The 10,275-nt window shown below is 41.5% G+C and overlaps 2 protein-coding genes and 1 long non-coding RNA gene across 4 annotated transcripts in view; 2 read left to right on the forward strand and 1 right to left on the reverse strand.

The window, feature by feature from the left end:
• LOC147819112 (uncharacterized) overlaps positions 1-2,716 on the forward strand; it is a 7,130-nt gene extending 4,414 nt beyond the window's left edge. The window contains exons 3-4 of the long non-coding RNA XR_015437260.1: positions 846-1,518; positions 1,593-2,716. This is a non-coding gene — a long non-coding RNA (uncharacterized LOC147819112). The remainder of the gene's footprint in view (positions 1-845; positions 1,519-1,592) is intronic.
• The window catches only part of nedd1 (NEDD1 gamma-tubulin ring complex targeting factor), a 9,929-nt gene extending 5,597 nt beyond the window's left edge, over positions 1-4,332 (reverse strand). For both annotated transcript variants that reach the window (XM_087174072.1, XM_087174071.1), the window contains exons 1-7: positions 4,244-4,332; positions 2,996-3,139; positions 2,316-2,410; positions 1,892-2,008; positions 1,666-1,806; positions 1,055-1,284; positions 98-299 (exon numbers count right to left, since the gene is read on the reverse strand). In XM_087174072.1, the coding sequence (XP_087030198.1) occupies positions 98-299; positions 1,055-1,284; positions 1,666-1,806; positions 1,892-2,008; positions 2,316-2,410; positions 2,996-3,131 (921 nt within the window). In that variant the 5' untranslated portion in view covers positions 3,132-3,139; positions 4,244-4,332. The remainder of the gene's footprint in view (positions 1-97; positions 300-1,054; positions 1,285-1,665; positions 1,807-1,891; positions 2,009-2,315; positions 2,411-2,995; positions 3,140-4,243) is intronic.
• An 877-nt stretch (positions 4,333-5,209) lies between these two features.
• On the forward strand, positions 5,210-8,147 carry pclaf (PCNA clamp associated factor). The gene is made up of 4 exons (XM_023406506.2): positions 5,210-5,344; positions 6,343-6,426; positions 6,533-6,713; positions 7,978-8,147. Exons 1-4 carry the CDS (start codon positions 5,299-5,301, stop codon positions 8,018-8,020), a joined length of 354 nt encoding a protein of 117 aa, XP_023262274.1. The 5' UTR covers positions 5,210-5,298; the 3' UTR covers positions 8,021-8,147.
• Positions 8,148-10,275: the final 2,128 nt, after the last annotated feature.

Consider the following 10,275-nt stretch of genomic DNA (forward strand, 5'->3'; position numbering starts at 1 on the left):
GACAGAGGTGAGTCAAAGGTCAAAGGTTAAATATCTTTGGTCAGACGTCTGAGTGAACGATGTGTCTGTCTGTGGTTATGGACTCGTCTGTTGGCACCTTGTTTCTGTTGGTGTTGCTCTGGAAACGAAGGCAGGTGACGGAGGTTTTATGTGCCACAGTGACCCTGGTGGGGGCGCTGGAGTTCCTCAGGTCGTACTGGTAGATCTTCCCCTGAGTTGATCCGACCACCAGGCCGGTGCCGTCCAGGGTGAAGTCCACCGAGGTCAGAGGAGTGTCCGTCCGGATCGACCTGAGGACGCTGCAGAGACACAGAGACAAAATGAGTCTGAATGTTTTTAACCTGCGTCGTGTTTCTGTTTCACTTTCTTTTACATGTTTATAGTTTATTTCTTCATGTTTCACGTCGGGATGAATCTGTGTGTTTATTTGTTTGTTGTCAGGTGTGTTACGTGTTTATTCATGAATAGAATCACCTCCTCGTGGTTTTCTGCCTCCACCACTGAGTAATGGCTAAAAAGTGTTTTCTGAGGTAGCCGTGACCTTTGACCTTTAGCCACCAAAATCTAACCAAAAATGTATTTTGTGAGGTCACAGTGTGTCAGAAGTAATGAAATTCCCTTTTGTTATTACAGATATATTGAATTCACACGAACTGTGACCTTTGACCTTTAACTACCAAAATCAAATTCATCTTTCAGTCCAAATTTGAAGAAAATACCTCAAGGCGTTCCTGAGATATATTCACAAGGCCAAAACTGTGTTTGGTGAGGTCACCATGACCTTGACCTCCGACCTATCAGTTCATCCTCGAGTCCTGGTGAATATTTGTGCCTGTTCCTTCAAGGTGTCACTGAGACATCGTGTCCGAGAATGAGACAGACGGACAACCTGAAAACAAAATGGATGCCACTGACTGGAAAAAAATAAATCCATGGAGACGGCAGCGGACATTATAACCCTCATCATCATCATCATCATCATCATCATCATCATCATCATCATCATCACCTGGTTGAATCAGACCTATATAAACCTTCACAGTGTCGCTCTTACATCTTGCTGGCCGTGTCGTAGCAGACGATCTTCTTGTCCAGGCCGACGCTGACGACCAGCAGCTCGCTGGCGGGGGAGAAGGCCAGGCCGGAGCCCGGGGCTTTGTGGGCGCTGTCGAAGACGTGGAGCTCCTTCTGGGTGTTGGAGTCCCACAAGACCACGGTGCCGCTGTCGGACACGCTGCCCAGCAGGGAGCGCTTCAGAGCGGACAGCCGCAGGTCGTGGACGGGCTGAAGGTCAAACAGCTTCTGTTAGTCTCCCTCCGCCACACAGACTAGTTCCAGCTTACAGAGTCAGAAAATATGAACCATCTGTGTGAAGTCTTCACTAATGGTGTTTTGTGAGGTCACACTGACCTCAACCTTTGACCCCCAAATTCTAATCAGTTCACGATTGTATGAATGTTTTTACCTGCAGGTGTTACTGAGACATCGTGTCCAAAACAATCCAGACTAGGGCTGCAGGTAATTATTATTTTTATTTATGGATTGAATATTGATCTGCTGGTTTTATAATTATTAATCATTTATGGTTTCAGGACAAGTTATTAATCAAAAATGAAACCATAATTAAACGGTAAATGAAGAAGATTCAAAGACAGAGCGTCTCACCTGGTTGCTGCCGTGGCCGAAGGCTTTGCTGGACAGGTTGGTGGTCAGACTGTGGAGGACCAGATCTCCGCTGGTGGAGCCGGAGGCGATGCAGCTGTCGTTGGCGTTGAAGGACACGCAGGTCACCTCCTCTTTATGGTCCTGAGAGACAGACAAGAGGGAGACTGGAGACCCGGAGAGCCTGTAACCTTCACAGGATACACACCTGTCCTGAGTCCAGTCTTACCTTGAGGGAGCGGTGCAGTCTCTTGGTCTTCAGGTCCCAGATGTGAACACAGTGATCCAGACCTCCACTGACCAGAAACTGAGACGAGGAACTCAGACACACACGAGTCTGCTTTTTCTGAACGGACAGTAACAAACAACAGTCGTTCATTTACCCACCTGTGACCCAGGTAATCAACTATGATTGAACCTCTCTTTGGCTTCTGCATATTCACTTTCAATTAGCAGCAGACAGTTCACATTATGTGACCTTCAACTAATGTGTGTAAACAGAAGATTCAGTTCAGTACAACACCATCACTATCTATGAGCCTAGACGCCTCTGTGACATCATAATCAGAACAGCTGTAATGGCCTAGTACAGGTGTGCCTAATAAAGTGGACACTGAGTGGATGTTGCCGTGGTGATGAAGCTGTGCACTCACCCCTTCGGCCAGTTCCACCACTGGAGCTGGAGTCGCCTTGAGGCTGGACACCACCAGTTTGTCTCCGCTGGTGCTGGCGCTGACCAGGTAGTGGTCTGAAAGAGCTCGTCAAGGTGCTTCATCGTTTTATTACCACATATTAATAAACACCAGAGCTGCTGTCTGGCTCCACAACATCTGGATCAGATGTTTAGAGGCTTGTTCTGGTCCATATTTGTTTTCATCTTATCTCTCATGAGCTTCTGTTATTTTGGAAAACGCTGACATGGAGCTACAGTAGAAACTTCGACATAAAGCTGTTGATTCAGACAAAAACACGAATCGTTGTTTGGTTGCAGCTTCTCATATGTGAGAATTTACTGTTTCTTTCTTTTTCATGGTAATAAACTGAACATCTTTTAGTTCTCTGGATTGTTGCTCTGAAGGAATGAGACATTTGGTGACATCACCCCCAGATTTAGGAAACTATGAGGCATATTCTACTAATTTCTTACATGTAACAGACCAAACAATTAATCAACAAATGAATCAGTTATGAAAATATTCAGAATATGTGATTTATGTACCAAAGTGTATTGATTAATTACCAGTTCAAGGTCTTTAGTGTTTCTATGTTTAGCTTCTGGATCTTGTTACTGAGCTGATAAAAAACACATGAACAGCTCCATCCATCAGGATACTGTTGGAGCTCCAGCAGGCCTGTGCCACAGGGTGGCTGATGCTGTGGGGGTTAAACTGCTCCAGCGGCGCCATGGAAACCGCATCCCAGATCTTCACACAGTCTCCTGTGGACACCAGGCGGGTCACCTCCTCCATGGCAACACCTGGAGACAAACACATGGTTCCAGCTGCTCCGACGTGACGATGGCATCCTTTTCTTTGTCATGTATGACTGTAAACTAATTATCTCTGAGGTTTAACGTTGGCCCACTCCCATCAGGCTGTATAACACTTCAGCCAAAGGAAGTAGACTAATTTAATTATTATCAATTATTATTAACTATCATTATTATTACTACTAATGAGTTTCTGGACACATGAATTTCCAATAGGGGATAAATAAAGTATCTATCTATTGATCTGTCTTTCTATCTCAGACTGGGCTGTGGGAAACTGTAACTACTTTTAGCTCTTTTATAGACAAAATGATTATTCAAGACAACTAATCAGCAGATTAATCAATAATGAAACGGTGACATTCTGTTTGTCTTTTCCTGCTTTCAGGAAGTTTTTCACATTGACAGAATGAAACAACAAGTGGTTTCAGGCTTTATAGTTTTTATCTGCACTGACTCATCTGTTGATATCTAACCCTCTATTCCTAACCAGCGACCTCCGGATACAGAGGACACGATGGATGGATGAATTAACCAATTACACAATAACTAATTAGTTCAAGGTTCAGGTATGAGCTTCATATAAACTCTGTAACAGCGGTATTGGACATTTTCCAAACAGTTTTTGCTAAAATCACACTTTAAAACTATTTTATGAGCAACTTTACAGCCGTCAGCAGACTCAAAAAAAACATTTAAGACCTTTGTAAATTAAATTAGAGACATTTTAAGACTTTTAAAGGCCGTTTTTTTGTAAACAGAAGCCTTTTTAAGACCTGCAGATGTCACCTGGGTGTTTTCAATAGAGTCAAACTTTAACTGGATAACTTTCAAAACACTGGCAACTACCTACGTTAACTAACCAGCTCACTAGTTCGTGTATCCAAACAGCACTTGGTGAGTTTAACGAGTAAACCGGCGGTTAAGTTTGTAAACGGCAGCTAACAGTCAACGCTAGCTACAACAGAAAACACCGAGTTTAAAAGTTACCGAACAGACACGAACGACACGTTAACCGACAGCAAACAACCAGTAACCGTTAGTTGAGTCATCACACGTTTAAAGCTTTTCAGTAAACCGTGTCACACTCACCCCGAGAGTTATATTAATTAAACTAAAGTTCTTGAAGCTGTTTTTGATCCGCCTGCAGCCGCGAAACCGCCACTACGGAGACACACGAGGGACAAAAAGGAGAACATTTTTATAGTGACTTTATTGTTCAGCACAAATTTGTTTTTTACAAAGTAGAGGTAGTTTACAGGAGTATTTTGTTTTCGATCAACGTTATACTTATACTGCACATTTCTGGGACCCTAAAGTGACACCTTCACAGTGTTTGTTTTGTCCAAACCTCAAAATGATAAAAAAAAATATTATTATTATTATTATTATAAAATGTCTGGTATTGTTACTCGAAAAATGTAAGTGAATATCAGCGTAGTTGCCAATTCATTTTTCGTCTATCAGCTGATGATTTTAGCTCTACTTGTATTTACTGTCAACTAGTTTAATCAATAACAAAATATCATATTTTTATGAATTAATTAAGTCCCCTCAAAGACCCCGGGTTTACTCTTTCTAGATTTGTGATATATTTCTAGATATAATTTGATAAATGGAACATTTATTGTCAAATAACAACTATGTCTGGTCCTCAATCCTCCATCTTGGTCCTGTTCCCGTTGAGGAATTCTGTCAGAATTTAGGTTTTGAAACTGAACAGTTTTAGTTTATATTGTAAGGTTAACCAACAATTATTTTAATTAATTATTAATAATTAATAATAATCGAATCAATGTTAGAAAATGGTGAAAACAGCATATTACTATTATTTCCTGGAGCCCGTAGTGACATATTCTAGTTGCTTTTGAGTCTGACCAGTGTTCACTTTGTGTGTACAGTGTGTTAACAGTGTGTTGCAGCTTGTAGCACAGTGGGCGGTAAATGCTGTAGTTATACCAATCCACCTGAAGAGGGCAGCGTTGCCACATCGCCTTGTCTCCTCTGCCAGAACAGAAGCACCCGAAGAAGAAATCTCCCGCCCCACCCCTTGTGCTTTTTAAACCAAGGCGGGACTCCACTTCATTCACTTCTGTCAGTGTATTTGGTGCTGAAACATCACTTACCAGTTACAGCTTGTTGCCAAAATGGTGAGGACTAAAGCCGACAGTGTTCCCGCATCATACCGAAAAGGTACAGTTACAAATTACCGTCATTTATTACGAATTCAGCGACAAATCGCTAATTTGAGCAGGAATGTAGCTGTTTTGTTACGTAGTCTGGCGGGCTCGGGGCGCACTCAGAAAAAGCCAAACAAAGCGACATGATCGTTTGCCCCGCACAAATCTTTAACACTGTGATCCCGTGTTTTTAAAGCTAACCTAAATATTAGCATGTGAGTGCAATAGGAGCTTGTTACCGGTTAAATCCAGAATCAGTCTTTCCAGTTACAGCCTCCCGCCAATACGGACGCTGCGTTGTCCGTCCTTCCTGAACAGTCGAGGAGCAATCTTTAAAAAAAACTAAACGAAACACAAATCCAAGTCGTGTTGTCACCTACAAGTGGTAGCTGTAGTTTGATCCTGCCGTCCCCCTGACAAGGGGACATTATACTCAGTCTTTCCCGACAGTAGCGTCTTGCTTTCAGCAAACTGGCGCCAGTTTTGAGCGCCTCAGTGCGGCTTTATGCGGACGTCTCACCAAACCCCGTTAAGAAGTTACATAATTCAATGTTATCTTGCTTTGCATCGAAGTACATGTGTGACGGGACGTAATGAAGAGTTTTTTATTGACTCATGGTCTTTTGGTGAATTCGGCATACAGCTGGTCTGTCGTTCAGCCCTTAAATTAATAAAAACTGATATTTTAAAAATTTAAATGTCCATTTAGACAGTCCATACATGCAGACAGTATGACATGCTCATCCTCACACTGCAGCCTCGTTTGTTTTTTAAACAAGGTTTCTTTATTAAAGGCTCATTAACTCACTGTTTCCTTTTTGTAATGTTATATCAAACTCAAATCTGCTTTTCATTCATTCTTTCACAACCCAGTTTCCCCACAGGTGCAATGAAGTGTTATCTTAATGGTTTCTCCGATCTGATAAGGCTGTCCTAGATCCAGTTTGTTTTCTTTGATGTTTTGTCACACATCCAGTCCGCAGGGTTTGATTTTTATTTCTTTATTTGCAGCTGTTGCAGCTTCTGCTCCCAGGAAGTCTCTGGGCTCCAGTTCAGCGAACTCCTCCTCCTGCAGTAGCCAGTCCTCGACACCTGGTCAGTCCGTTTGACCACAGACACACCACTCAGTAAATTCACTGCTCATCACGTGACATAACTGAGGTTATGGTTTTATTTTATTATTTTTATTTTAAATTTACAGCCAAGAACAAATATGCTGGTGGTAACCCAGTGTGTCCACGTCCCACCCCGACCTGGCAGAAGGGCATCGGGGACTTCTTCGGTGGTCCCCCCAGGAAGCCAGAGAAGGAGAACCAGAGACCCCAGGAGGTTGAGGATGACGAGGAGGCCGGAGGCAGTGGGATGTCAAAGGCCAGCAGGAAGTATGTCAGCCCATTGCATTTCACTATCAGGCCATGTTGTTGGCCATTGAACCTTTTACCTATAGATCAAATGCAGCTGGACATCAGCCTGGAGGTTTTGAAACTCCATGTCTGGTCTTGGAACAGTTGGTTGTGTCTTTAACCTCACATCTCACATTTAGACACTTGAGAGCTGAGGACTCGTTTACTGACCAGGTAATCCTGTCAAGCAGACTTGAATTCAAGTTGGTGCGTCACTGAAAGCAGAAGCCTCATTCGTCAGTAGCTGTGGAAGCAGCTGCTTGTTTATGGCGGCTCTGAACTCAACACACTTAAAACAAATGAAGAAGAACATCATTTGAATCAAATCCATCAGAACAGAAACTCTGCAGGTCGCTCAGAAGAGAAACAAGATGCAGGAAGCAAGAAGAAACGTTTTTAGTTTCATTCTGACTGCATGATTCAGATTTATATTTATATTATATTACATTGTTAGTTATGACGGAGAGGTGGCCATGTAACTTCATGAGCAACAAACACTGTCGTGTGTTTGGACGCGTTTGCATTTCTAACTAATTTCCTTTGTTCTGGGTGATTTACAACGTTTCTGTATTTGCTTGTTTTTTAAGAGATCAACACACCTCAGCTTAAAGGAGCTATTTGCAAATTTTGCTCTTGCTACATAGCTAGCATTAGCATTAACAGCTGTTTACTTACCAGTCTTACCAAGAGCTTCAGCCATCATGTTTACAAGACAAGGGGTTGTAATGTGTCCTCTAAGCAGCGGCTTCTTCAGGGAAGACTGGACGCTACAGTGACTCTATTGGAAAGTGATGAGACAGGCTGGGGCTAGCTAGTTAGCATGCTAACTTCAGTTGAATAAAGGACATGATAGAAGTAGAAGCAAAACAAGAGTGATCGTTTCCACTCCTGGAGACAGCTGAGTAAAGGAATGAAGTTTGATGCTGAACTTGAAGCTGCAGTTCATTGAACTAGATTCTCAGATTGAATGAACTTGGTTTATTCAGGTAATTAAAATCTTTGGTGTCTGTAACGTATGAAAACTGAAACTTGAATTTGACAAAAAATAATATGATCTGATTACACATGTAGTTTCTGTGGAGAATCTGGAATTTATTTGTTCCTCACAAACACTACTGTCTCCTAACCACAGTTGTACTGATGTGAGTGTGTTAACAAGATGTCACCAAGATAAAATCTTTCCTTAAAGCGTCTGTGACACCGTTAGTTTTCTTTCCCTGAGTGTTTATTTTGTCGTCTGCAGGTCCAGACCGCTGCCTGCTGAGGAGGAGGAGGAGGAGGATTGAAGATGATGAACGGCTCTGTTTGCTGCCTCCACTCATGCTCAGGGGCATTTAAATGTACATCTGTATATAATTTCTGCAGGATTCACTTTGTATAGCTCATTAAACTTGTTTTTTTTAATGTTTTTAACCTGCAGAGTTTTGTCTGTTGTTTGGCTTTAAAAGCTGTTTGAGGTTCTAATCACACCTAAGAAAAGAGCCATAGAAAAACTAATATTCAGATATACAATATGTTGTGAAGTATTTTGAAATTCTGTTTCTGGAACGTTAGAAATGTTTAAAATATTGTTCGTATTGAATGTGAAACAATTTTTCCCGCTACTTCTATTGATGTCATGATTCATGTCTCAGTTGGAATAAAGTTTCTTCCTGAGTTAAATTTAAGAAAACGGAAAGACCTTTAACTTGGAAGGGGTGGATTTGACAAACAAAAGTTGGACCATAAGATTATTAGTTGTTAATATTGGATTAACTTTATTTATCCCACAACTGGGAAATTCATTTACCACAGCAGAAAAATAAACATCTATAGAAATATGCAACAAAAATATACCAAATATACACAATACACATGATATGTACATGAAAAAGTGCAAGTTTGCACATGGTCAGGAAGAGCAGGAGTTGTGGAGTCTGACAGCTGCTGGAGTGAAGGACCTGAGGAACCTCTCCTTCTTACAGCGAGGATGTAAAAGTCTGCTGCTGAAGAAGCTGCTCAGAGACCCTACAGTGTCATGCAGAGGGTGAGAGCTATTGTTCATGATGGATGTCAGCTTAGCTAACATCCTCCTGTCACCTACTTCCTCAATGGAGTCTAGGGGGGCAGCCCAGGACAGAGCTCTTATAATAATAAGAGCTAATAATAATAATAATAATAATAGCGGTGACCGACAGTTTTTATGTGTCTACGCCAGTGACAATCAGAGCTATGGAATAAATCAGATTAATGACTATTGTCCTCTGCGGGACACGTGGTCCTTCCAGGCTGAAACAAGTTAAACTTTGCTCCATTAAAGTGGTTCAGGTGTGAAACCAGACTGCAGTTCTCTCCATCACCACCAGGTGTCACCAAACAGAGGGACTCATCACGTCTGCACTTACAGAACTGTTCAGGTCCAGGAGTAATGAACACTGCTGCCTTCAGGTGACTGTCGGAAATCTCTGAACTAAAACTTGGAGACGTTTTCTTTTCCATTTTTTTAAATAGACATTCAGCATCAAACAGATATTTCCATACAGTGTGTCTCATATCTCAGACTGAATCTATATGACATAAACTTGTGTGTCTCAAATCTCAGAATACGTCTCAAAGTTTACGTATATAGAAAAGAAAAACAAAGATGAAAAAGAACTCAACAGCTGAAGTTTAAGGCAAAATGTTTCTAATCTAGTTCAATTAAAATCTGTCAGGATTAGATATGAACTGATTTATTTTTAAAATCATTTTTAGATTACATTCAACTTTATTGTCCAACTGTCTCAGTGCAAACAGTATAGGAATGCACATACTCTACTTACAGAGATGAATAAATTACAATGAAGGAGGAAGAAGGAAAGTGCTGGTATTAGACATAATATACTTATAAACACCTGGATATAAACGTGTACAAGGTGCAGGTCAGCTGTGTACAGTATAAATATGAACACGCCAAACAGCAGATAAGAATACATTGTTTGTATGGCACTTATCAAAAATTTCACACATAAAAAGTCACATCTCCTCTTACTTCCTGATTGAGAAATATGGATCAGACCATGAGCCCCGCCCACCACCTGCTGGCTCCAGGTGGACAGGTAAAAGAGCAGAGAGCATCAAGATGGTGAGAGGAGGAAACATCAGAGAGACTCAGTCAGACCCAGACTCAGAGGAGGAGTCTGAGACCAGAACCAGAGACTAGCAGACGGATCAGAACTGTTAGCATAGTTAGCATTTTTTTATTTGTTTTTGTTTTTGTTAGCTTGTAGCTGGCAGTGGCTGACACAGTGATACCAGTTGTTCTAATGCTAACTGTACTTTTGAAGTTTTAAATTTTCTGATGTAAAGCACTTTATGATTTTTATCTGTGAATGTTGCTGTATAAATACATCTTTACTTACTTACTTTTTTACATTTATTTAACCCCGCCCCCCCGTCCCCACAAGCTGACAGGATTGGTTCCTTAGGTTTGTGACGTATGACACTCTGGCTGTCTGAGTCTGTTGTTATGAGACTGTCATTGGTTCACTGCAGTTCAAGGTAGAAACACTCAGTCATGGTG

This window comes from Seriola lalandi, unplaced genomic scaffold (assembly GCF_002814215.2).
Source record: "Seriola lalandi dorsalis isolate HSWRI2012SDOR001 ecotype SW California unplaced genomic scaffold, Sedor1 jcf7180002054310, whole genome shotgun sequence".
NCBI classification, from domain to species: Eukaryota; Metazoa; Chordata; class Actinopteri; order Carangiformes; family Carangidae; genus Seriola; species Seriola lalandi.